Raw genomic sequence first — 26,339 nt, 5'->3', positions numbered from 1 at the left:
ATCTGACAAGTTCTGATACCCTTGATAAGTGTAAGCATGGGCCTGGGAGATAAACCAGTTACAGGTTACCTGTGTCTATTAGACATAGGTGCCAAACCAGGGATGAATTTCCGGTTTCCCATCCAGTTGTCCAAGTTATGCTTGAATTGGGTTAGGGAGGAACTCGGTTTCACATGGATGGGGAGCCTGTTCCATAGATGGGGTAGTCTCTGGGATACATACCTATCTTTCCAGCAGGTCCTATTTATATGACAGGCAAGGTTTAAATCTTTAGAATGGGTAATTCTGGTGCTGTTTATTTTGTGGATATGCAAGAGGTCCATCAGAGTGGGGTCTGACAAGTATAGATCTCCCCTCAAAAGCCTGTAGGAGACAGAATGCAGGGATAGGGCCTTGATGTGGTCTGCATAGGACATATTACTTATGTCCTGTATTCCTTTAGTGAGGAACCTCTGTGGACGTTCCAGTTGTTGAATATGCCTGGTTAGGTACATAATAAAGGGGGCATTGTACTCAATGATAGGTCTGATGAATGCCGAATACAGTGGAACAATGACTTTCTTGGACTTGGATGCCATACCTTTGTTTACAAATTGCGCAAAATAGAATGATTTCCTCACCACTCTAGACACGTGATGATCAAAGGCTAGATTACTAACTATGTGTGTCCCTAAATCTCTGACTACTGGGTCAGCTTTGAACTCTAAGGGGTGTGTTGTCAATATGATAGCTGGCAAGAATGGATGACTTCCCAAAGGATACTATTATGCATTTCTTAGCATTTAGCTTTAGTCCATGACTTCGACACCAGTTGTTTGTCTGTGTCAGCTCCTCCTGGAGAACATTTGTGTCAGTGTGAGATTCAATGATAGCTTCTAATTTGCAATTATCTGTAAATTTAGCAAGCCAGAGACCACTGATATCGGGCTTGACTTCTGAGAAGTAAATGCTTCTGAGAAGTAAATGCCAAAAAAGAAGCAGTCCAAGGACTAATCCCTGAGGCACTCCACTTGTGACTGGTCTCTTTGTAGAGGTAGACTCCCCAATTCTAACTTCCTGTGTCCTGTCTGTGAGCCAATTGACTCTCCACTGGATCACATACAGGTTTGTACCTAACCTCTTGAGTTTGTCAACAATGCCCGAGTGAGGTATTGTGTCAAATACCTTGCCCAGGTCAAGGTAGGCAGTGTGAATGATTTTGCCCTCTTCCATTGGTTTGGTGACCTCTCAAAGAAGTCCACTAGGGTGAGTAGGGATGATCTGCCCTTGATGAAACCAAATTGGGTTAGGTCCAGTGTCTGGAGGTTTACTATATCTCTGCTGATCATCTCCATGAGAATTCTTTCCATGGCTTTACATATAGTGAGACTTATGGGTCTGAAATGCATAACCATTGCACAGAAAGAGCATATATGGGCATGTCCATACTGATACAAGGGGATATACCTGTACCCACCCACACACACACACACACACACACACACACACACACACACACACACACACACACACACACACTTGGCAGGTGTGAGACTAGAACCCCAACCTATCTACTATTACACACTATAGCTTAAAGTACTTATCGCATGTGCCAGGGAGTTAATAATGACTTACTGATTATAAAAATGTTAATCACCAGCAGTGCACTCTCAAGTAGAACAATTTACTTGAATTGTTAGTTATACATGAATTCTGTAAGCCTGCATATGTGATCCTTTAATGTTAAACAGTCCACAGTGTTAGGGACAAATTACGTGTACAAACTATACCTTTTTGCTTTTACCCAGTTTATGACAGGAGTAACTGAAGTGTGGTCAAAAATTAAAAGGTAAGTGAAGGATTTAGGAATGCTGTACATCCCATTTCCTTCCACCACACTGTGCATTTATTACTGCTGATAATTTCCTTCAAATGGGAGAACAAGAATTTCGAGTAAGGAATCATTTTCTTGTACAAAATATTAGGACTTCAGATGCACTACCTGTAACAGTCATGGATTTTTGAAAGCATTAAAGGTTTCAGGTACCAGGGAGCCAGAAAAAGAGGGGCTTTGATAATGCTCCATGTTAATAAGGTGGTGTCAAGACATAATATCGTCTCTATTGTCTTTCCTGTAGACTTTAATTGTAGTGAATAACAATGACCTATGCCTTTGATACAATTATATTATCTTACATTATGCTTACAAGGGATACTTCAAACTATTATTCGTTATTGAAGGATTCATTCTAATACTTACAGTTTAATTAACATTCCATCCAGTGCAGCTGGCTTTCCTAGTTCCCTTCTCGTCTGCTGCTGTTTTGTAGTGCTTCCAATCTGTGGCACAAATAAGAGTATATTTGCACTTCTAAATAAAAATGCAGACTACAAAACAAAATTGAAATTCAGAAAATCAGAAGTGTAAATCTGTATGGCCATTAGAACTAGCAGGTGGTGTCGAAATACTTAGGAGACATTCTCAGATGCATACATTTATATCTGAAATAAATCAGATTTATAAATAGATACATTGGTATACACTGGTATTCAATAAGCATGCTTTCATAAAAAAATCAGCAGTCTGATAGTGAAGAAGGTAGTTTTTTATTTGTAGCCATAGCGAACTGCATTTGGGAAAAGACCAGAATCTCTCGAAGGCAGACTGCCACCGGGGAAAGACAGGCAGGAAAAGATACTTCAGACGACATCACTTAAGCAACAGTGCGTCTCTGCCTTTTTCAGTTTAAGAAATCACCCCCAGCCTGTTCTTGTGTGAGCCACTATCCAGGAATCCTGGCACATAACCAAAATTCCATCAACAGAATGTCAACTGGCAGCTCTAGCATGGGACATTTGGATGCACTGATGGCCTCTAAAAGGACTCGGCAACCCCTGGGCAATGACCTAATGACAAACAAGTGAAGGTTTCTGAACTGTTAGGTTAAAGTTACATACAAGATTGTAGAAGGCCAATCAATAATAAACTTGGCACTAAAAGCTATGAACCCATGAAAAAATAAATATATAAACAGGTCTGTGCTGAATTTACAGTGATATGTATCCCTTGTATCTGAATCTAAAAATTCTAAATTATGGAACCTTGGTGACAGAAATTAATTTTCAATAGCCATATTGTGCCCTGTGAATGAGACATTGCTCCTTGCATCCCTTACTAGCTTTTTGTATGTCTGTGTCATCATAACTTGGTGATAAGAGCTATTGCTCTATCCATTTTGATAATTATGTAATTAGGAAATCTGGGACTTGAAAGTTTGTATGGCTTTCCTGTAGACTTGATAACCAAACATTTAAAATCCATTAGTATATTAATAAATACATTTTCCAGTAAATAATTAGGTTCATCGTCACTGTAGAAACATGACAATTAAACATTTACAATATTTTCTTAATGAGTCTTTAAAATATCCAGAGAAATTTTCAAAGAGTAGAACTGGGCTTGACTTTCAGATTTGTGACAAGCACACCTTTATCACAGCTGCACCAAAGACTTCCCGGCTGCAGCTTCTTTTTTTCATCACTGGATGGTGTGCCACTTTTGGTAGGTCTTGCTTAAAAATGGTGTACTGCATATTATAATGTAAAGCTGGATAACAAGCACTCCAGTGTGAAGCACTGAGTGATGAGAAGTAAAACCTTCACTGCCGGATATAATTGTTTTGCAAGTCTCGTGTGCAATATAACTCCCACACTACATGCCCTGTGCACCAAGGGACTGACCCACATTGCAAGTCCTGTATTCCACAACTCACATACAATTCCTGCCTTCCAGATAATTCTCAGAAAAGGCCTTTGCATAAGATGTGGGGCTCTGAAGATCAAGCATATTGCTCTTGTTACAACCATCAAAACCAAAGTACTCTTAAAACTCATTAAACGTGACTAGTTTACCAGTATCAGTAATAAGGATCTGGCTCACATGGTGCTCTCCTGTCATCCGTACCATCCCCTTATGCCTTCCATGACACATCCACAGAAAAGAAGCAACTATACAACATTCATTTAGTCATCAAATATTTTAATGGCTTTCTTTCCATGAGACACATGGGGATCACAGTCCCATACCTGTCAGGAAGATGAGTTAATCTACTGTACTTCCAACAAGGTAAGTGCATTTCCATGTCTCTTCAGAGCAAGGATGAGTTTATTCTATCCACAAGTCTATGAGAGCTTAATTCAATGTATCTATCACTCAGTGTCTTCTTTTCCATACGTAGCTAAAAATGAGATTTCATGTCCAGTGTATATGTTTTTGTATTCATTGCTTACAGTGAAAAGAAATTAACAATACTAGGAATTTACTGTACCACTGGTATAGGGGTGCTGCTGCAGGGGTGGGATTCATGCCCCCATAGCAATTGCAAGATTAACACAAAAGCAACATTATTTTGATTAACATTCTCCTTGTTAAGCAGAAAATGTAATTTACCTCTTAAGACATACCCAGAAATGATTCCCACAGTTTAACATGGCTTTGCTGGTTAGACTTGATAAATCAACTGCTGTTCCACTAACATGAATGTACAGAATAATAGTGATTTACATGTCATATGGATAACCCAAGTTTATACTACACAGCTGGCATTTAGGATCAGCTCATGCTGATGGCTTCTTGGGATGTGCTTGTTAGATTATGTGAGCATGTGTTGCTATAGTGCACTGGCACCATAATGTCACATGGTTTTAGGCACTCTGGGGAGGAACATGGCCTGGAAAATGTCTGTCTTCATCATCAAATAATGGTCACTTTGAAGAGTGGTTTCTATTGTCCAGCCCACCTAGAAACAAAAAATTTAATTACCAAGCATTCATTCTCAGCGTTTCTCCCCGTGAGGGACACAGTCGAATGTAAATGGGTCTGTTGGTAGAACACTGAAGGAAATGGAAACTGCAAAAGTGAAGTCAGGCCCTTGGACACCCATAAGGCAACCAGTATAGCATGGGATCCTGTAGGACAGGATTTTCTACAGTTGAAGCAGTCCATTAATTCCCATACGCAAAACCTCATCCATCATTCATTATTCATCGGTTGTGGCATTTGTAAAAGCTTTTTACACAATGTTCTGATACAAAAAATGACAACACAACAGATTTTTTTAAATTACCATAAATTACTGGAGCCCTTTCTCTTGCCAGGTAATTCTCACAATATCTTTCTTTATTTATTTGCATTTGATTACTGGGAAGGTCTAACTGGGTCATGCAAGACCCCCTTTCAGTTCAGGACCAGGGAGAAAAGCTCCAAAAACATATTTAATCAGAGAAAAACATACAATATTGTAGCAGGCCCTTTATGAGTACAAACAATATTGGAAACATGAGGATTAAGATTCAAAATCTGCTAAGTGTCTAGGTAAATGTGACAAGTAGTAGTTGTCAGAGAAGGAAAAGCAAAAAAGGGGGGTTGCACTAGAGGAAGTAGGACACACCAGTTGTAGAAGAGAAAGAGATTAGCAACAGAAAAAAATCAGTAAGGTAACCAAAGAAATTTAAAGGAGAAGACATTTGCTCTTTTCCAGTAATTTTATTCTTTTTTTTTTTTTTTTTGGAGTGCCTTCACTTGTCATTTGGAGTGTTGACATGTCAGTAGGGAGCCATCAGTAAACAAGGGGGAAAAACAGTATAGTGGGAGAACTAGAAATGGCAATAGAAGTCTAAACCTCAAACTGCACACACTTGAGGCACTCCTCAGTATGGAGAAAATCGATATATGTGCTGTAACAGAAACCTGGTTTAAGGCTCCAGAGAGCACCCCAGCACTACCAGGCTACAACTCATATCATACATTTCAGCCACAGAACCCAAACCAAAATACAAAAGGCAGGGGCATATCCATATTCATCAAGGATACCCACACCTCCAGGTTAGTGGCACATCACGATGCTTCAGAGATCATCCACGTGCAACTAACAACGGGCAAAACTGCAATTCAAACTGTAGCTTGCTACAGATCACCCACCATGTCCCCGGACCCCCATTCCACATTTCTGGAAACACTGGGAAACATAAAGGTCCTACAAAACACCCTAATATTGGGTGATTTCAATTATCCAAACATTAACTGGGAGAACTATTCAAGTACTAACTCCCTTGCCCAACATTTCCTAGAATTTATACACTCAAACGCCCTGGTTCAACTGGTCAACACTCCCACCAGAGGTGCCAACATATTGGACCTGGTCATCACCAACATGGGCAACCAGTGTTCCACACTGGAGGTAAAACCCTTGCTGGTTAGATCTGACCATAAACAAATAACTTTGGATATCCACATTCCGCCCCCACCCCCGGACAAGGAAACCACCGTGAAAAACTTTTCAAAAGCAAACTTCACGTTACTTAAGACAGAGGTGGAAAGTTTCAAAGCCCTCATGCTGAAGGATAACGCTGTCCAAGCTGCAAAATCCTTTACTAATACATTCTATGGGCACCTACAAGAATGCATGGATCGTGCCATCCCAAGCAAAACCAAGACTCACTCCTACAGGAAAAGGAAACCAGTCTGGTGCACTCCTGCCATAAGCAAGCTATAAATAGAAGGAGGAAACTAGTACAGAAAAGAGTAAAATTCCAAGAAGGGAAGACATCCCTGATCAGTATCAGCAAGAAACTACGATCCCTCATAAAATCATCCAAGGCGAGCTTTGAAAGAAAAATTGCCAAGGACTCCAAAGATAACCACAAGGCATTCTTTAGCTATGTCAAGAATCTAAGTGTCAATGCTCAGATCTGTGCGGAGTTAGTACAGAATGGCACAAAATACACTGAACCGACCGATATCGCCAACATTCTGACAGACAGGTTCAGCGCAAACTTCACCCCCTTTCTCCCCCAAAAGGGCCCCCTAACCATACCAGAAGAATGTAGAGTCCCTGAAATCACAGACACTCAGGTTAAAACAGCCCTCTCCAAAGCCAAAAACACAGCATCAATGGGACCATATGGTGTCCCAGGCTGTGTCCTACATGAGCTCAAAGACGAACTAACCCCTCACCTAAACACACTGTTCAAACTCAGCCTCTCCACAGGCTACATACCCATAGAGTGGCGCACAGCAACTGTTATTCTGCTCCACAAAGGTGGAGCCCTAACAGACCCTGGGAACTATTGCTCTATAAGCCTGACTAGCTTGGTCTGCAAAGCTATGGAGCGCATCATCATGGAACTCATTAACAGAGACCTTGGGAACCTCCAAACACTGGACCCTACCCAGTTCAGCTTTGTTAAGGGCAGATCATGCCTCCTAAACCTGGTGGACTTGTTTGATACAGTTACCAAGGCTATAGATGAGGGAAAGGTGGTATACACAGCCTACCTAGACCTCGCTAAGCCCTTCAACACCATTCCCCATTCTGGCATTATAGACAAGCTCACCAGCCTGAACATAAACCCCTATGTCACAAGATGGGTTGCCAACTGGCTCACGGACAGAACCCACATGGTGAGAGTTGCGGGAGCTAGGTCCAACTCTAAACTGGTTACAAATGGCATTCCCCAGGACTCAGTCCTAGGACCTCTCCTGTTCGGCATATGATTCACAGAGGTACAGGCAAGCACAGGACTATGGCTGACCAAGTTCACAGACGACTGCAAACTAGAGGCTATAATTGACTCTCCGGCTGACACAGACATCCTCCAAAAGGGTCTCACTGAGACAGATACCTGGTGTCAAATTCATGGCCTCAAGCTAAATGCCAAAAAGTGCATAGTCATCCCCTTTGGAAAAAACAAAGTACCCACAAACTACCACATAGGTGGTACTCCCCTAAATATGGAAATGTAATAAAGGATCTGGGGACCCAAGTAGATAGCAATCTCACCTTTGATAATCACATTGCCAAAGTGGTTAGAAAATCGTTCTACGTGGCCCACCTAATCACAAAAGGGTTCGCATCCAGATCAAAAGAGGTCATTGTGCCCCTCTACTCATCACTCATCAGACCCATCATAGAGTACAATGCCCCATTTGGGATGTACCTTACGAGACACCTGCAACAGCTGGAAAGACCACAGAAGTACCTCACCAAGAGGATCACTGGCCTCAAACAGATGCCCTATGCAGCTCAACTGAAGAAATTCCAGCTGTACTTGGTTGCATACCGCCTACTCAGAGGTGATCTCTGCCTGACATACAAGGACATGTCCAACCCAGACTTGATGGACAAGCTCCACTTAAAGAAAACCTTATCCCCTCGAGCCACACGGTCTAGGGATCTAAACCTCACTACAACAATAAACAGGACATGCTGGAGGGATAGATTCCAGCCCCAGAGACTTCCCATGCTTTGGAACAAGATTCCAATCTACATTAGGCAGAGCTCCTTGCTAACACTCTTCAAAAGAAACATTGAAGAGTGGATGGGAAACAGAAAGTTTACCCCGGGGATCACTTCAGTGGTTCTGCTGGACAGAGGCACAGGGAACTAATCTAAGGGGGCGGCGAAAGCCAACACATTCTGGCTAGGCTTATAAATGCCTTCGGGCAGATAGCCTAGTACCTACCTAAGAACCTATGAATAGAATAAAATAAACAAATAAATCTACACATGGATTGCTCTGAGAACCTTTGATTTTGGAGAGAAAGATAAGTTAAAATAAGGTGACCTTAAGATTTTTTTATTTTGCCCCCCCCCTCCCATTCTCTTTGTTAGCCCAAACTAGGACAGTGGCTCCCCTATCTACAATAATTTGGCACAATCATTTCCCACTTCTGGGTGAGAATCATTCCCATTTGTTCCCTGATCTGGCTGAGAGTTTCACTGCATTATAGATTCCTGGCCTATCAGCTGTGTCCTGTAGTAACTCCTATACTCTTCTAGTGAAAGGTGATGTAGTGGCCACATGGCTTCCCTCCCTCCAGGATGGGCAAGGAAGTAATCCCCACTCACTCTAGTCCTACTTTGCTGTGGTCTTTTCAGTGCTTGAACCTATCAATCAAACTCCATCACCTAAGTTGTCAGAGTTTTAACCCTCTACAATACAGGGCTGTGGCTGAAGGGGCGCTATTACGGATGGGGGACTTTTTTGTATGTTGAATGGGGCACCTTGACTGCAGCCAGATGTAAGAGCAGGGTAATTCCTGGTGATGTACAAGGGGAGATTTGAGACAGCTGGTGCAGCAGCCTACTTCAGAGCAGTTTTGAATCCTTATCCTTGAGAAGGAGGGCTCAGAAATGGAAGCAATTATCTGCTGGGGAGCAAATTACCACCAAAGAATGTGGTTAATCACAAGTTGTAACAGTAAAATTAAGTCAGTTGTAAAAAGAAACCTGTGTACTTCAGGAGGGCAGCCTTTTGACAGAATGAAACAGTGCCATGTGAAGACTGTTGCAAACCTGCATCATAATAGTGGTCCAGAAGAACATTTGGGATATAGCAAAACTACCACCACCATGGAAATAACAGGTCTTTGTGAAAATTAAAGATGCAAATCAAAAATAAGGAAACAGTTAATGTGGTTCTTACACAAGCTCATGTTAAAAAGTAAGGAAGAATATAAATCATTTCAGAATTAAAAGCAAGTGCAGCATTAAGGAAGAAAAGCAATACCAATTAATGGAAGGAAAACAGAAAGACAGTCAGAAAAAAATATAAAGATAGAAAGTAATGAAAAACAGTGGGATCAAGAGTAAAGGTAAAAGCTATTCAACATCTGTACTAGTGGAAAAGATGACAAATGGACTACGTGATGAAGATAGACAAAGATGAGAGGGCTCATTTCATAGAAGAAAAGAGTCTTGAATGAACTCCACAAACTACAGTTACACGAAGCACCCAAGAACTATTGGAGAACTGGGGTTTAAGTGGCAACACCACTGACCTTTGCCAAGTCATAAAGGAAGGGTGACATGTTTGAAGACCTAAAAAGTCGAGATGTAATTTTTTTTCACAGGTATGGAAGCACAACAGAGGCTAAAAACTGTCAATCTGCCTGTTCACCCTCTAAGTGTAAGTGTGGCACAGAAACCCGAGATGTACAGATAAAGAGTGGCAAAGGGATGCCAGGCAAATTTACCAGAAGTCATTAACTTAATAATCAGGTAAAGACCTTCACCGAATTTTCCTGGCAACTGACAAGAAAGGGGGTGCTGGCATGGCATATTTAGATATTGCCAAAGCATATGACATGGTACATATGCTTTGGCAGCACATAGGCTTAGTGAAAAAGAACTCTCGCTCATATCTCCAAGACCAAGGGTTAATTTCTGATTCCCAATCACTGTGTGGAGTTTGAATATTTTTTCATGTTTCTGTTTTTTTCTCTGGGTGCTCCATGTTTCTTTATACCCCCCCCCCCAAAAAAAAAACATGCTGGTTATTTGGCTACTGTAACTCACCATATATTCTATTTTGTTAGCCCTTGTGACCTGGGTCATAGCTGAAAAGTGTGAGAGGACAATTTTGCTTACCCAGTTAACAAAACAAACAAAAAAAACAACTGAGGTGGTATTATGGGTAAATCACCAGCTGGATGTTATGAGACAGAGTATATTAATAAAATGTAGTCCACTTGGATGTGAAAAGGGTTACCTGCTGGGTACCATAGGGGTTGTAGAGGAACAAGATATTTTCAAAGACTTTGTATTTGGCATTCCAGAATGTCGAAAATAAGAAGTTATGTACCTACCATAACGTTCCATGTTAGTTGTCTTCTCTCGCCTTCTTTCTTGCTTGATGGGTTCGGAGCCGATCCTCGGCTCCGACTCGGCACTTGCTAAGCTCGAGAGTCACTTTTACCAGCTCGAGGCAGCCCCATATCCCATGATGCAAGGCGGTAAGTACCCAGATCTCGTTTGATGACAAAGGGCAATAGCACCAAGCATAAATACTTCCCAAAGGAAGAAAGAAAGCCTACAGGATGAAAGAAGGACCAGTTCTGAATGGTCTTCAGCATAACAATCTCTTGTAGAAAGGTCTGTCCAGGCCTGGGGGAAGGAGGGAGGGTCACAAGAAAGAAGGCGAGAGAAGACAACTAACATGGAGCGTTATGGTAGGTACATAACTTCTTAATGTTAAGTTGTCAATCTCGCCTTCATTCTTGCTTGATGGGACAGCGTCCTAGCACCTCTATCCTGGGTGGCTCAACGGAACAGACTCTTGAGGACTGTAGAGCCAAAACTGGCTCTGTCCCTGGAGGCCAAGTCCAATTTGTAATGGGAAACAAAAGTATGAGGAGTGGCCCAAGTGGCGCTGCACAAATAGTGTCTAAAGGAAGTCTAGCTTGAAAGGCTGTAGAAGTAGCTAAGCTCCTAGTTGAATGTGCTTTAGGTTTTGAGCACAGCTGTTTTCCCCTGACCAGATAAATTTCAGAGATGACAGAAGAAAGCCATCTAGATAAAGTCACTTTAGAGACAGGAAGGCCTTTCCTGTTATCCACATAGGAAACAAAGAGTTGATCGGATTTCCTAAATTGTTTAGTTCTGTCCAAATAATATCTGAGTTGGCGGTGGACATCAAGATAATGTAATTTTGTTCGATCTGTTTGAATAGTTTGGAAAAATACAGGAGATCAATGGATTGATTCAAATTAGTTTTGAGGCGACCTTAGGCAAAAAGGTCGGATTAGTTCTCAATGATACTCTGTCCTTGTGAAAGACCAAATAGGGGGGTCGAACCGAAAGAGCATGAAGTTCAGACACCCTCCTGGCCGATGTAATAGCTACTAGGAATAATGTTTTCCAAGAAAGAAATTTTAGGGAGCAAGAAACAGCTGGCTCGAAGGGGAAGAATCAAGGATGTCAGCACTAAATTTAGATCCCATTGAGGAGGAGGATTCCTGATTGGAGGCTTTAGCAGGAAAATTCCTTTCAAGAAGGCTTTACAAAGCCTATGGGACATGATATTGTGATCTGCGATCCCGACATGAAAGTTGAGATAGCAGCCAGTTGAACTCTAACTGTGGAAGAAGAGGAGCCTGCATGAAAAATCTCCGCTAAGAAGTCCAAAACTGCCTGAACTGGGGCAGTGAAGGGATCGATATTCTTGGCTTTAGCCCAATAAGAGAAACGTTTCCATTTGCTTGTATAAATCCTCCTGGTAGAGGATTTTAAAGAAGCTACTATGATGTCTCTAACTGGGTTAGAGATCAAAGGAAGCCTGGCTAAGGAAGGAAGTGGAGCAACCATGCTGAGAGGTTGAGAGAAGGGATAGACCGATGCAGCTGACCGGATTGGTGAATCAGAAGATCTGGCACTGAGTCCAGATGCCATGGCTGCACCAAAAGGTGACGATGGAGGAACGGAAACCAAATTTGTCGAGGCCAATAAGGAGCAATGAGAATCATTTTGGCTCTCAAAACGGTAGCTTTCTGGATAACCTGAGGGATTAGAGGAAAAGGAGGAAAAGCATAAAGAAGTCCCTGGGGCCAATCCTGGGTCAGAGCGTCTCTGGGGGGATGGCCTGACAGAGGGAAGAGAGAGAAGAAGTCTGGGCATTTGCTGTTTTGGGGAGTAGCAATTAGATCGCAACATGGGCGACCCCATTCCAGAAAAATCTCCTCCACTATAGATTGCTTGAGAGACCACTCGTGAGGCATGAGAATAGCTCTGCTCAATCTGTCCGCTAAAATGTTGGTTTTCCCAGGGATGTGCGTTGCTACCAGAAACCGATGAGAGGAGATCGCCCATTGCCACAGTCTGAGCTTCTCGACACAAGGGGTAGGACTTGGTTCCGCCCTGTTTGTTGATATACCAAACTACAGACATGTTGTCTGTGTGGACTGCAATTGTCCCTACAGGAAGAGAGTCGTTGAGGGCTTGCAGCGTTAAAAGCACTGCTCTCATCTCTAGGACATTTATGTGCAGGTGGTACTCGAGCGGTTGCCACGTCCCATGAACCATCCTGTCCTGATAATGCCCCCACCCGATCAGGGAGGCATCCGTGGTGACAGTGGCTACCGGGATGGGGGTACAAAGTGTCTGCCTTGGTGAATCTGGGGAGAAGTGATCCACCAAGCAAAATGATTTTGCAAATCTGTGTCACCAGAATGTGGTGACGCATTGGAAGTTGTTGGTAAGACCACTGAGTGAACAACATCCACTGAAGAAGGCGCATGTAGAAGCGAGCCACGGGAAGATGTGTAATGGCCGCAGCCATGAGACCTAATACTTTAGAACCATTCTGGCCTGTACCTTCTTGTTGGCTAGAATGATCCTGACATGACTTTGAATGTCTGAAACTCTTTGGTCTGTAAGGGTAGCTGACATCCGAACAGTGTTTAAGTTTGCGCCTATGAAAGTAATAGACTGGCAGGGCAATAAGGATGACTTTTCGAAGTTGATCGAGATGCCCAAGTGAGAACAAAGATTTATTGTGTAATCCCTGGCTTGAACAAGCTGATGCCTGGTGGTGGCTGACAGGAGCCAGTCGTCGAGATACGGAAACACCTGAATCCTTGACGTCTCAGGTGAGCCGTGACCACTGCCATGCATTTGGTGAACACCCTGGGGGCTGTGGTGAGACCAAAGGGCAGGGCTCTGAACTGGAAATGACTGGACCCCAGCCGAAGCGGAGAAATCTCCTGGGCGTCTGTGAATTTTTATGTGATAGTGCATCCTGAAGATCTATTGAGCACATCCAGTTGTCCTTCTGCAAGAAGGGTAGAATCGACTGAAGAGTGACCATTCGGAATCTTGTCTTCCTCACAGACTTGTTGAGTCTGCTGAGATCCAATATTGGTCTCCAGTCTCCGTCTTTTGGGGACCAAAAAGAACCTTGAGTAGATTCCGGGCTCTGAATGGTCTGTTGTAACTGGCTGAATGGCTCTTTTTTGCAGTAGTTTTGAGACTTCCAACTCTGCAATTTCCCTTAGACCGGGTGGTACGTCTGGGAGGGAATTTGAGGGATAGAAAGGACTTTCCTCGAAAGGAATTATGTAACCCTTGGATATGATCGACTGTACCCATCTGTCTTGAGTGAGAGAACGCCAGGCTTCTGGGTACAGTGATAGTCTTCCCCCGACTGCCTCCAAGGAGGGACAGCCGGGCAACATCTCAGGGATGCTGAAAGGGCTTGTCAGAGAGAGACTCTCTGTTTCCCTGGTTTTGTGGACCCCCTCTGCCTCTAGAGCGGATGCTGTTGTTGTTACCCCCTCTGCCTCTAGGGGTAAACTGACCACGTGAATCCGGCGTGACTCCTTGGGATTTGCGGAACCACATTTTGCCACCCTTCTGTGATAAGGTCTAGAAGGGGTGGAAAAACGGACTCCTACGGCAGAAAGAGTTTTGCCGTCCTGCTCACACCTGGTCAACGTTTCCTTCACTTGAGGGCCAAACAAAGCTGACCCATCAAAGGGAGAGTTTGTGAAGGACGCCTTAAAGGGATCTGCAAAATTACATAGTCGCATCCAGACTTGGCGTCTAAGAGCCACACCTGTACCTGCGGCCCTACTCGCTCCATCAGCAGCATATGATATAAGCCGCATGGAGGAGTTTGCAATGGAGTTAAGGGTTCCTAGCTGCGAAGCAATTTTTTCCTGAGCCCCCGCAGCTGTAGGATCCTGCACAATTTCACCTAGCTCCTTAAGGATATCCCTTTGGAGTCTGGTGAAGTGACAAAGATAGTTCAGCGAACGCATAGCAAAGGTCGCTGAAGAAAACATCCGCTTACCATATCTATCCATGGTCCTAGAGTCCTTATTAGGAGGATGGACAGGTACGGAAGGATCTGCAAGTTCCTTCTTGGTGGCAGCCGCCACCACCATGGCATCAGCGGGGACACCTTTTGTAAGGAATTGCTTGTCCGACGGGGCAGTAATAAATTTAAAAGGCCTCCTAGGGACAGGCTCTACAGAGTCAGGAGCAGTCCACGCCTTTCGAGCAATAACCTGCATAAGGGGGTCGAATGGCGGAGACAACCAGGAGGTGGAGGGCCGAGATCCAAACGCCTCCAGGTATACTGACTCATCCTCACAGGGAGTGTTGGTGGGCCAGTTTCCCTCTGTCTAAGGAGTTCTAGGATGTCTGAGAAGGAGACATCCTCAGAGGGAATCTTGGAATCCCTCTGACTCATCTAAGTCAGTATCCGAAGTGATAGACTCGGGAGTCTACGTGTTTCATCTTACAAGTCCTCTTCCCCGGAGGATCACCCGACAAATCAGGAGAATCCTCAGAAGAGGGGGATATTCCCAGTGGGGAAACCTGAGGCGGAGGATCTCTGGGTCCGGGAGCAAGAGAAGTGGCAGAGATGTCAACAGGCACTATAGAGGGAGGAGCTAAGGGAACAGACTGCTGGCTGAGTCCAGAGGCCAGCACACTCTTCATCACCTCGAAGGCTCCCCTCCCAGGGAGGTCCGAGAGAACCCGCTCCGAAGAGCTAGGAACTCCAGGACCCACGAAAAGGAAGGCTCCCAGGCAGATGTCGGAGCCGAGCTCAACAAGGCCGAGGCTCCAAGGGGAAGAGCGGGGTCGGACAAGGGTCCGATGCCACTCACCCCCTCGTAGGAGACCAGGGAAGCCCGGCCGCCGAATCCCTCTAAGGAAGGTCTCGAAGAGGAGATAAGAGTAGAGGCTGAAGGAGCAGAAGGGGATATCTGTCCCTCAGCCGTAGCAGAAACTATTCCCGAAGACTCCAACTCCAAACTCTGGGGTAGAGTCGAAGGAGGAACTGCAATGGGGTGTGGACTAATAGTCGTCTGCTGAGACGGACTATGTAGCATTTGGGCCAGTGCCTGTGACTTTAGTAGTCTACTGACCACTCTCTCCAAATCATGGTCAGAAAGCCTGGATGACCTTGAAGATCGGCTCCGATGGCTCCGCTCCGAGAGAGAGGCGGCCGAGCCGAAGTATCGGCTCCAAGGAAGGGGACCTAGACCTCTTCCTCAAGGAACCATCGGAGCCGATGAAACTACTGAAACTGTCGGAGCCGGCAACTTATCGGCACCGACAGGTAGCTCCGATGTATCGGCTCCAGCCGGAGCCGATACGGCCATAAATGTAAGGGTGTCGGAGCCGATCGGAGCCGACACCGATGCCTGGGCCACATGGTGGTCGGAACCGATCGGAGCCGACACAAGTGGTCGAACAGTCGGCACCGATAGCCATCGGTGCCGAAGGTTAAATCCAGAATCGGCTCCAGCCGAGCCGATCTCGACTCTGAATGAGTCGGAGCCGAGGCCACAGGCTTGGACACAGAAGCCTGGGCCTTGGAAGACTTAGAAGTCTTAGATGGGGCCGACTTAGCCGGAGAGCCCTCCGGCTTAAGAAGGCCCCTCAAAATCAATTTATTTCTTCTTTCCTGCAGGACTCTCTGGCTAAAAGAATGACATATAGCACAGGAGTCCTGCAGGTGAAGAGGCCCCAGACAGTACAGGCAAGAAGTGTGACCGTCTGTCAGAGACATCTTCTGACAGCACGAGTCACACTTCTTAAAGCCTGAGACCCTTTCTTTAGACATGGTGTAAAACACACACACACACACACACCAGTCCAAGAAATTAAATTAAATATACCAAAAGGTATCACTAACAGACACACACACACACCCTAACAGGGGGGTGGGATGGGTTTAGTCTGACTAAAAGTTTTGAGGAGACAGGGAAATTTTCTGTCAGAAAGGAATTAAAACTAAGTTAAAACTAATAATTTAAGGATTTTTTGTAAAAAGGGGCTAAAATAGTAAAGTAATAATTCACTTACCAGGAGCTGGTAAAAGGAGGACCTCATCAGCGAAGCGGCAAACGAGATCTGGGTACTTACCGCCTTGCATCATGGGATATGGGGCTGCCTCGAGCTGGTAAAAGTGACTCTCGAGCTTAGCAAGTGCAGAGTCGGAGCCGAGGATCGGCTCCGAACCCATCAAGCAAGAATGAAGGCGAGATTGACAACTTAACATTGTGCTGATTACAGAAAGTTATGCAACAAACCTGATGGAATAAAACAAACGTAGCATGACAGGATATATGGGGCACACACACACACACACACACACACACACACACACACACACACACACACACACACACACACACACACACACACACACACACACCCCTCGGGAACAAAGCCCAGCACTGAAAATGAAGCAGTAGCAACAGTAGCATCAGAAAGGGGACCAGGAGTAGTTGTTTAGATGATCTCAAGGTTTACAAGCTGTATAAAAAGCAGCAAGGAAGGCAGAGTACCTGCATTCATACAAGGAGGAATTTCTAAAAGAAAACAAGGTTATTGCTTGTTGTGTTGGCAGTTTGTGAGCCCCAGCCCATGTACTGTAGCCTGTTTAGTTATAATAATGTCATTTTTTAAAGTAATATGTCTGAGGCAATGCAAGCAAAACTGTAACAAAAATGATGCACTTTATACACCAAAAACAAATAAAGACAGGTTATTAGAACTTGCTTTTTATTGTCTTCCGTTATGTAGCTGCCATGGTAGGACTTGAATCTACTTATATAGCTCAGGGGAATCAGTACCACACACCTCTCAACCTCTCAGTGCAAGAAATCTGGACAAAGCCAAAAACAATGGGGGAACAAAGGTCCAAAAATAGGGACAGATTTTTAATATTGCTCTTATAAACTTAGAAAGTTGATAGCAAAACTAGTTCTGTATTTATATGTATTTTCTGAAGGACATGATGCCTGAAACTCAAATATTTGTCATTTAGTGACTTCAGTCCTCAATGATTTGCCAGGAAACCACAAATCTTATGAGGAGCAGACTAAAAATGTGAGGCGAAAATCTGGACAGTTGAGAAATATGACCTGTACAGTTATTGTGGATACATCTTCAAAAAAAAAAAAAAAGATTTGGGGGAAAAAGAGGATTGAGGTGGTAAATACAAGATGAGTGACTCATACGAGGTTTGAGGGTGTACTATTTCATAGAAAGTATGGTGGATAATTGCAACACTCTTACTGTAGACTCTCTCCTGATGGAGAGATGAAAAGTCAGCAAGCAAAGGAGAGTAGTAGTGCTGAAAATGAATTCATCCTCAAGTCTTGGTGAGTACCTTCGCGAGGTGGACCCTGTTTTTTACAAAATCTCACCAAGGCGATACTGATATATAAACTGTATTTATATAGCATATATCATGGACAGAAGTAAGTCAAAAAAAAAAAAAAAGATAGCTGGGTGCACAAGACCCAGGATAAAAAAGTGCCCAATCCTGGTAGGCGCACTGGTGCCAGAACTGGAAAAAATGACAGTGTAGAATCCTCAAAACACGGAAACGTTCCTACAATGGGGCCAGGCCAGGCTCAGGGGGAGGATCGCCCCCGTCATAGAAAGAAGTAGCAGTCCACAAAAACGACAAAAATTGATTAGCCAAAAAAGAGCCATGAAGACGATAAAGTAGACTATTGAGGATAAGAAAGAAATGATGTATTGTTACTATTATGTCAAAAGCCCAGAATTTCCAGACACATGATATACAAAACGATTAAGAGAGAAATTAAAGGAAAGATAAATACTTCCGCAGGAAAAACTGCCACAAGCTTCAAATAAAAATTTGCTTTCATTACTACAACAGATTTTTGAAAAACAGTACATAGATCAAGAAACTTTGATCTCTTTGGAAAAAGAAGCCTCTGAGGAAGTGAGAAAATATAAACAACAAAATCTAGAGATATTTGAAAAATATAAAAAAGAAATATGGACATGGGAAGGAAAGAGAGATTTGATATGGTGCAATATTTATGCAAAGGAGAAAGCCAAGTTAACTAATATAGAGAAGGCAGTCTCAAAGATATTTGAAGAAAAATATAGGCAAAGGCATCCAGATATGGAAAATTTCACAATAAAAAGATTAATAACACAAAGATTTAATGCAGAAAAGATGATTAGTAAAGCAGAAGTTGAAGAAATAGAAGTTGAAGTTATGGAGTGCCTGCAAAGTGAAGGATTTAATGTAGAAGGTCTAAAACAGACTACATCACAGCATGATGGAGTGAGCCCCCAGAATAAGGAAAAGCAAGAAGATCAGGAGACGTGATTGCGAAATATGGACAGGGGAAAGGAAAAGAGATTTAATATGGTGTAATATTTATGTAAAGGGGAAATCAAAACTAACCAATACAAAAAGAGCAGCACCAAAGATATTTGAAGAGAAATACAGGCAAAGGAATCCAGATACGGAAAACTTTACAATACAAGAAAATAAGACTAAGAGGAAAAGTAGAAAAAGAGCTTAGTAATGGAGAAGTCAAAGAAATAGAAATTTAGGTAATGGAACAGCTGCAAAGAGAAGCCTTCAGTATAGAAAATTGAATGCAGAAAGCACCTCAAAAGGTTAGAGCAATGGATGTCCAAATTAAGGGGAAACCAGTGTAACAGAGAGCAACTGGTCAGGTGCCATATGAAGATATTTTGGAGCCTTCCACAGGAAACCAGTATAAACGTTCATGTGAAGCTAGACAGCAAGGAAAGGAACAAGAAACTGTGGAAACTCTGATGCAGTCAATGTTAAGAGGAGTGATAGCCCAGTGAGTTCCCATATGACAGAGCAACAGATGACACAGGATGAAACTGAAGAGAATGTGCCAGAGGAAGATGCTATAGATCTTTCTATAGAATGCCAGCAGGAAACGGAAAACAAAGGATATGCCCTCAGTATGGAAGAAAGTTAAGAGAAGAGTTGCTTGATTTAATAGACAGAGACATATATATCAAGATCAATGAGAGAAATAGACTGCAGAAGGTTAATAAAACCCCAAAAGTCAGAAGCTTGATAAAACAAATGAACATAGTAATTAGGACTGTCCTTAGAGATCTATGCGATATAACAGAAGTAAGCAGAATATATTACTGTGCTGCTAAATTAATAACTGATAAAGTTCTACCACAGGTACACAGGGCAGCAAGGGAAAAGAGGGGGCAAAAGCGAATACCATCATGGAAGTATTGAACAGAGAAAACTATAAAGCAGCTAAGACAAGAAGTGTCATTGTTAGAAGATTATAAAAGAAGGAACAGATCAACAAAAATATTAAGAAAGATAGGTGTGATAAAAGCAATGTGCAGTATTAGAACAGACCAGGATCTATTATGCACTATTGGAGATAACAAATTAAAAATTTCAAAACGGGTGGAAAGACTTAGAAGATACGAAGATAAATATAAGGGAAAAGCACAAAATAAGCAATTTACTGATGACCCAAAAAGTTTTATAGAGAATTGGGAAATAAGGTAAAAGGAATTCAAAGACCGCCAAAAAAAAGAGGAAGTAGATACATTTTGGAGAAGTATTTATGAAGATCCTGTGGAACATAACAAAGATGCTAAATGGATAGAAGAAATAAAAGAAAGAATAAGAAGTTTAAAGGTACAGGATATGAAATGGGACAAAGTAACAGCCAGAGTGATTGAAACAAAGTTAAGAAAAGCCACTAAATGGAAAACACCAGGCCCAGATGCAGTACCTAAATTTTGGCTTAAAGTATTAACTTCTTTGCACGAGGGTCTAGCCATGAATAAGAACTACTTACATGCGCACTCCGAACACACACCGCACTGGTTAACAACAGGAAAAACAATGCTCTTTCTTAAGAGTGAACCTGCAAGCTACTCTAAAAATTATAGACCAATAACTTGTCTTCTGACGACATATAAACTATACATGGGAATTGACACTGACAGAGTTTATAGTCATCTAGAAGAAAACTCAATTATGGCAGTAGAACAAAAGGACAATAAAAGAAAGTCATATGGAACAAAGGATCATTTGTCATTAAACAGTTATAGTGGAGAACTGTAAGAAGGGGACGAATCTAAGTATGGCATGAATTGACTACAAAAAAGCATTTGATAGTATCCTACATTTATGGATAAAAGAGTGCTTAAAAATATATAAGATACTCCCTACACTGATCGACTACGTTACAGTAACCATGAAACAGTGGCAGACCACTTTGCAATTAAGCCATGATAAAGGACAGATTATTATCCCAGGGATAAAAACCCAAAGGGGGATATTCCAGGATGACTCTCTGTCACCATTGCTATTCTTCATTGCCATTAATCCATTAAGCTGTTTACTTAACAGCTTATGCCATGGCTACAATTTGGCTTCTAGAAAACAACAAAGACTAATGACTTCTCATCTTCTCTTTGTTGGTGATTTAAAACTGCATAGGTCATCAGATGAGGAGCTGAAAGCACAGCTGCTGGTTGTCGAAACTTTTTCAGATTATATTGGAATGTAATTTGGTCATTATAAATTTGCAAAAGCAACCTTTAAAAAGGAAAACTGCAGCACCAGGAAAAAAAGAAGTTATGTACTCACCATAACGTTCCATCTGAGTAGGTAACTTCATTTGTCAGCAACCTGTGGGTATCGGATCCATCCTGGATCCGAGCCGGCAGCTTTCCAAGCTAGAGATCCGAGCTCCAAGCTCCTCCCCTTACCCATAATACCCTACTATCTCCCTCCAGTCCTCAGATCGAGTTTGCCCAATTACCAGACAACACCAAGACAAACAATACCTGAACATCCTAACCTAATGCATACCAGGACTGAATCATTCTATCATTCAGGTAATGAAAGCCAGGTTAGGGGGAAGGGGGGGGGGTCGGTTGCTGACAAATGAAGTTACCTACTCAGATGGAATGTTATGGTGAGTACATAACTTCTTTATCTGAAGTAGTTAACTTCATTTGATCAGCAACCTGTAGGACAGAGTCCTCAGCTACCAAAAAACTTGGGAGGTCCACAAGGAAAAATATTCCGGAGCACTGCAGAGCCAAAGGCTGCCCTCCCTCTGGATATCAGATCTAATTTATAATGCGAAATAAAGGCATGAGAAGAAGCCCAAGTAGCCGCAGAACAGATGTCATCCAAGGGAACTCTTGACCAAAATGCAGCAGAGGTAGCCATAGAACGGGTAGAATGAGCATGAACCCCCAAGAGCTCCGGCCAACCAGAAATTTTGTATGTAAGCAAAATGCAGTGAGATATCCATCTAGCTAGAGTCACCTTCGTTACTGATTTACCTAAGGATGGCTTAGCAAAGGAAACAAAGAGCTGCTCCGACTTGCGAGAGGCAGCTGTTCTGTGCAAATAAAAGCGCAATTGTCTATGCACAGCTGATGAATGCAGTCTGTACTCCCCCTTGTTCTGATAGTTAGGGAAGAAAACAGGCAGATTAATGGATTGGTTGATGTTAGCCTCGGAAGCCACTTTAGGCAAGAAGGAAGGATTAGTCCTGAGAGATACCCTGTCCTTATGGAAGACAAGATACGGGGGTTTAGTACAAAGGGGCCTGAAGCTCAGATACCCTTCTAGCTGAGGTAATAGCAATTAAGAAGGCAGTTTTCCAAGACAAGAACTTCAAGTCAACAGAAGCTGCAGGCTCAAAGGGTGGACCAGTTAGAGCCTGAAGGACTAAGGTTAGGTCCCATGGAGGAACCACATTCTTGACAGGAGGTCTTAAAAGAAAGGTGTCCTTTAAGAAAGTCTTACAGATCTTAGTGGAAGCTAAAGGACCAAGATTGTCCCTGATGTGGAAGTGGGAAATGGCCACCATTTGAACCTTCACAGTAGAAGAACTGGCCCTTTGATGGAAAATGTGAGATAGAAATTCAAGTACTGCTGGAATGGGAGACGTAAAAGGGTCCAAATTCCTACGCCAGGCCCAGATGGAAGAACGTTTCCATTTACTGTTGTTGACCTTCCTGGTAGAAGGCTTATGCGCTGCCACCAGGATGAATCTAACTGCGGATGAGATACCGGGAGTCCTAGCCACTAACAGAACTGTATCAACCAAGCCGAGAGCTTGAGGTCATCCAGATTCGGAGTTTTCAATCCCGAAGGATGAGAGATCAGATCCAGAATGGGATCCAAGATCCAAAGAGGAGCTATGAGATGAGACTGTAGGTACGGGAACCAGGTTTGACGAGGCCAGAATGGGGCTATGAGGATAACCTTGCTCCCCAACCGACGAGCTTTCCATAAGAATTTTGTCATTAATGGGAGAGGAGGATAAGCATAAAGAAGACCGGATGGCCAAGCATGAACTAGAGCATCTGTAGGGCTCTCCTCCGGCGGAGGAATTAGAGCAAAAAACTCTCTGCACTTTGCATTCGAAGGCGATGCGAAGAGATTGCAGCAAGGTTGACCCCATTTGAGGAAGATCTGTTTCGCCACTAAGGGGTTCAGAGACCACTCGTAAGGCGAGAGGATAGTTCGACTCAGCTTGTCCGCTAAAATGTTGGACCGACCCGGAATGTGAGTTGCTAGCAGAAAATGGTTGGTGGATATTGCCTACTCCCAAACTCTCATGGCCTCTCGGCAAAGAGGGTAAGACCTGGTCCCCCCCCTGTTTGTTGATGTACCAGACCACTGACATGTTGTCTGTCTGAATTGCAATAGTCCCCGGAGGAAGAAGGGCATGGAGAGCTTGCAATGCTAGAAGCACTGCCCTCATCTCCAGAACACTGATATGCAGAACGGTCTCTGTTTGAGTCCACGTGCCTTGGACAGTTCTGCCCATGCAATGCCCCCCACCCCACCCCAGGCGAGAAGCGTCCGTGGTCACCGTGGCTTGGGGTTGAGGCATCAAAAATGGTCGCCCTTCCTGAAGCTCTCAGGAATGCAGCCACCAAAGTAGGGAGTCCCTGCAAACTCTGCTAAGGGGAATCGGGGAGTCCAAAGGATGTCGAAGGATGGACCACTGGACCTGTAAGGTCCATTGAAGAACCCTCATGTTCAAGCAGGCTAGGGGTGAAAGATTGATAGCTGCTGCCATGGATCCTAGGGCTCTCAGGACTAAGTCCACTGGTGGGGCCGGAGAATGTAGAAGTGCTAAGACGTGGAGAGTTAAGTTGCGGTGTCTGATGTCAAGAAGGCATTGAACTGAAGTGTGTCTATTCTGGCCCCTATGAAGTCCAGGACCTGAACAGGCTGAAGGGATGATTTTTTGTAATTTATAGTGATCCCCAACTGGTGGGCCAAGAGCAGGAAGCAATCCCCGGCTGAGCATAGTAGATGCCTGGAGGGAGCGGCGAGGAGCCAGTCGTCCAGGTAAGGAAAGACCTGTATTCCCTGAAGCCTCAGGTGGGCCACTACAACTGCCATGACCTTGGTGAACACCCTGGGGGGCTGTGGTGAGGCCAAAAGGGAGGACCCTGAACTAATAATGACTGGCCCCCAACTGAAAGTGGAGAAACCTCCTGGATCGCCTGTCCATGAGAATATGGTAGTACGCATCCTTGAGGTCTATGGAGCACATCCAGTCATTCCTCTGCAGAAGGGGGAGAATAAACTGAAGAGTGACCATCCGGAATTTCTCTTTGGCAATGAACAGGTTCAATGCAGACAGGTCAACAATTGGTCTTAAGTCCCCCGTCTTTTTTGGCACAAGAAAAAACCTGGAGTAATTGCCCGACCCGGACTGGCCTGGGGGGATGTGCTGGATGGCTCTTTTTCTTAGCAGCTTCTTTATTTCTAAAGCCGCCGCCTCCCTCTGACTGGGTGGAACATCGGGGAGGCGCCTCAACTGAAGGGGAAGATTTATGAAGGGGATAGAGTAACCTCTGGATATTATTTGGAGCACCCAGCGATCTGTCATGATGGACTCCCAATGTGCTAGGTGTTCCGAGAATCGCCCCGCGACTGCCTCTAGACAGGAGCAGTTGGGCAACCCCTCAGGGTTGCTGCGTGGGTCGGTCGGAAAAAGGTTCCCTCAACCCCCCTCTGCCTCTGGGCCGGTGTCCACCTTGTCCTCCCCTGCCTCTGAAGGACAAAGGGTCCGGAGCGTAACGGGACTGCTGAGATTTCTGGAACCACATCTTCTTTTGTCCTCTCTGGTTCCTGAAAAAGGACCTTTGAGGAGCTGAGAAGTGGATTCCGACGGCAGACAGCGTCTTCCCGTCTTTCTCACTCTGCAGCAGCATATCACGGATGGCCTTGCCAAACAGCATAGAACTGTCAAAGGGAGGGTTCGCGAAAGACGCCTTGAAGGGTTCTGCAAAGTTGCAAAGTCGGAGCCAGGCATGACGCCGTAAGGCGATGCCTGCTCCACTGGCTCTAGCTGCTCCATCCGTGGCATGGGAGAGAAGCCACATAGATGTGTTGGATATCGATTTTAGAGTGGCCATGCGAGCCGAGAAAGTTCATTTGTCCTTGGCCAACATGGACTCTGGGGGAGACCCAGCGTACTCTTTTACTAGATCCCACTGAAGTCTAATCACGTGTGCCAAGTAATTCAGCACCCTTATGGAAAAGGTGGCTGAAGCAAACATCCGCTTTCTGATGCGATCCATCGTCCGAGACTCCTTGTCGGGAGGATGGACCGAGGAACTATCCTGTGCCAGTTCCTTCTTGGTGGCAGCCGCCACCACCATGGCATCTACCGGGGAATCTTTACTCCATGCTGTCTTGTCTGTCGGGGGACCAAGGATCTTATCTGGTCTCCTGGGGATTGGCTCTACAGTGTCCGGCTCCTTCCACGCCCTGGTAGTAATTAGGTCTACCAGGGGGTCGGCCGGAGGGGACACCCAAGGGATAGACGGGCCTGCGTCAAACGCCTCCAGAAACACTGACTCATCCGAGGAAGGTTTCTGGGCTGACCACCCCCCTCTAATGCGCAGCATCTCCATAATGTCTCCAAAGGAGACGTCCTCGGGGGTGACCTGGGGAATCTTCCCCTTCCTCCAAGTCAATGTTTTCCGTGAGGGACTCGGGGGAGTCCAAGTGCCTCCTCTTACACTTTCGTTTGTGAGGGCCTCCTCGGCGGGACTGTCTGAGGAGGGCTCACCAACAGGGTCATGCTCCTCTACAGGAAATAGCTGGGGTGAAGACGCAGGCTGTCCCTGGGGCCGGATGATGGAAGACAGGCACATCTGCGAGGGAATGGCGGGTGGACCCATAGCACAAGCCGGGGACCTCGAACCACTCAAGAGGACCCTCTCCACCACATCAAAAGCCAAAGGTGAACCACTTTCCCTGGGATCTGAGAGCAGCCCCCTCAGATCCGACGTGTGGATCGGCACTGGAGCCGAAGTGATCGGACCCAAAAGGGAAGTGTGCTCCGACCGCATTGGAGCCGAAGACACACTCACCCCTCAGGATTTGAGGCTCGTCTCACGGCCCCAAGAGCTCGGATCCGAAAAGGGACTCGATAAACTTGAAGCTAAGGCCGGCGTCGAAGTAGCGATTACTATTGGTGCCGACTCCCCGGCTCCGAGGCTACTCGGATCTGACGGCTCCAAAACCCGATAATGGATCAGAGAAGGAGCAATGGGGGCAAAGAAGAGGGCAGAGCTCCCCCCCGTGGGGGGGAGGCAAGAGCACTCCCATCTGCATCTGGGCCTGAAGGAAGTGACCCATCATCTGGTCCATGTCCACGTCAGAAAGGCTTCTAGTAGACCTAGAAGAGGCCACCTCGACGGCCTCGAAGGTGGCTGGGG

General features: G+C 44.5%; 1 protein-coding gene across 3 annotated transcripts in view; it reads right to left on the bottom strand.

Moving 5' to 3' along the window:
* The window catches only part of LOC122813975, a 602,906-nt gene that overhangs the window by 35,333 nt on the left and 541,234 nt on the right, over positions 1–26,339 (bottom strand). For all 3 annotated transcript variants that reach the window (XM_044086536.1, XM_044086534.1, XM_044086535.1), the window contains exon 17: positions 2,240–2,319. In XM_044086536.1, coding sequence (XP_043942471.1) covers positions 2,243–2,319 — 77 coding nt within the window. In that variant the 3' untranslated portion in view covers positions 2,240–2,242. The remainder of the gene's footprint in view (positions 1–2,239; positions 2,320–26,339) is intronic.

This window comes from Protopterus annectens, chromosome 10.part0 (genome assembly GCF_019279795.1).
Source record: "Protopterus annectens isolate FY-2018-M chromosome 10.part0, PAN1.0, whole genome shotgun sequence".
NCBI classification, from domain to species: Eukaryota; Metazoa; Chordata; order Ceratodontiformes; family Protopteridae; genus Protopterus; species Protopterus annectens.
Note: the sequence above shows the minus strand (reverse complement) of the source record. Positions and strands in the feature narration are given on the sequence as shown.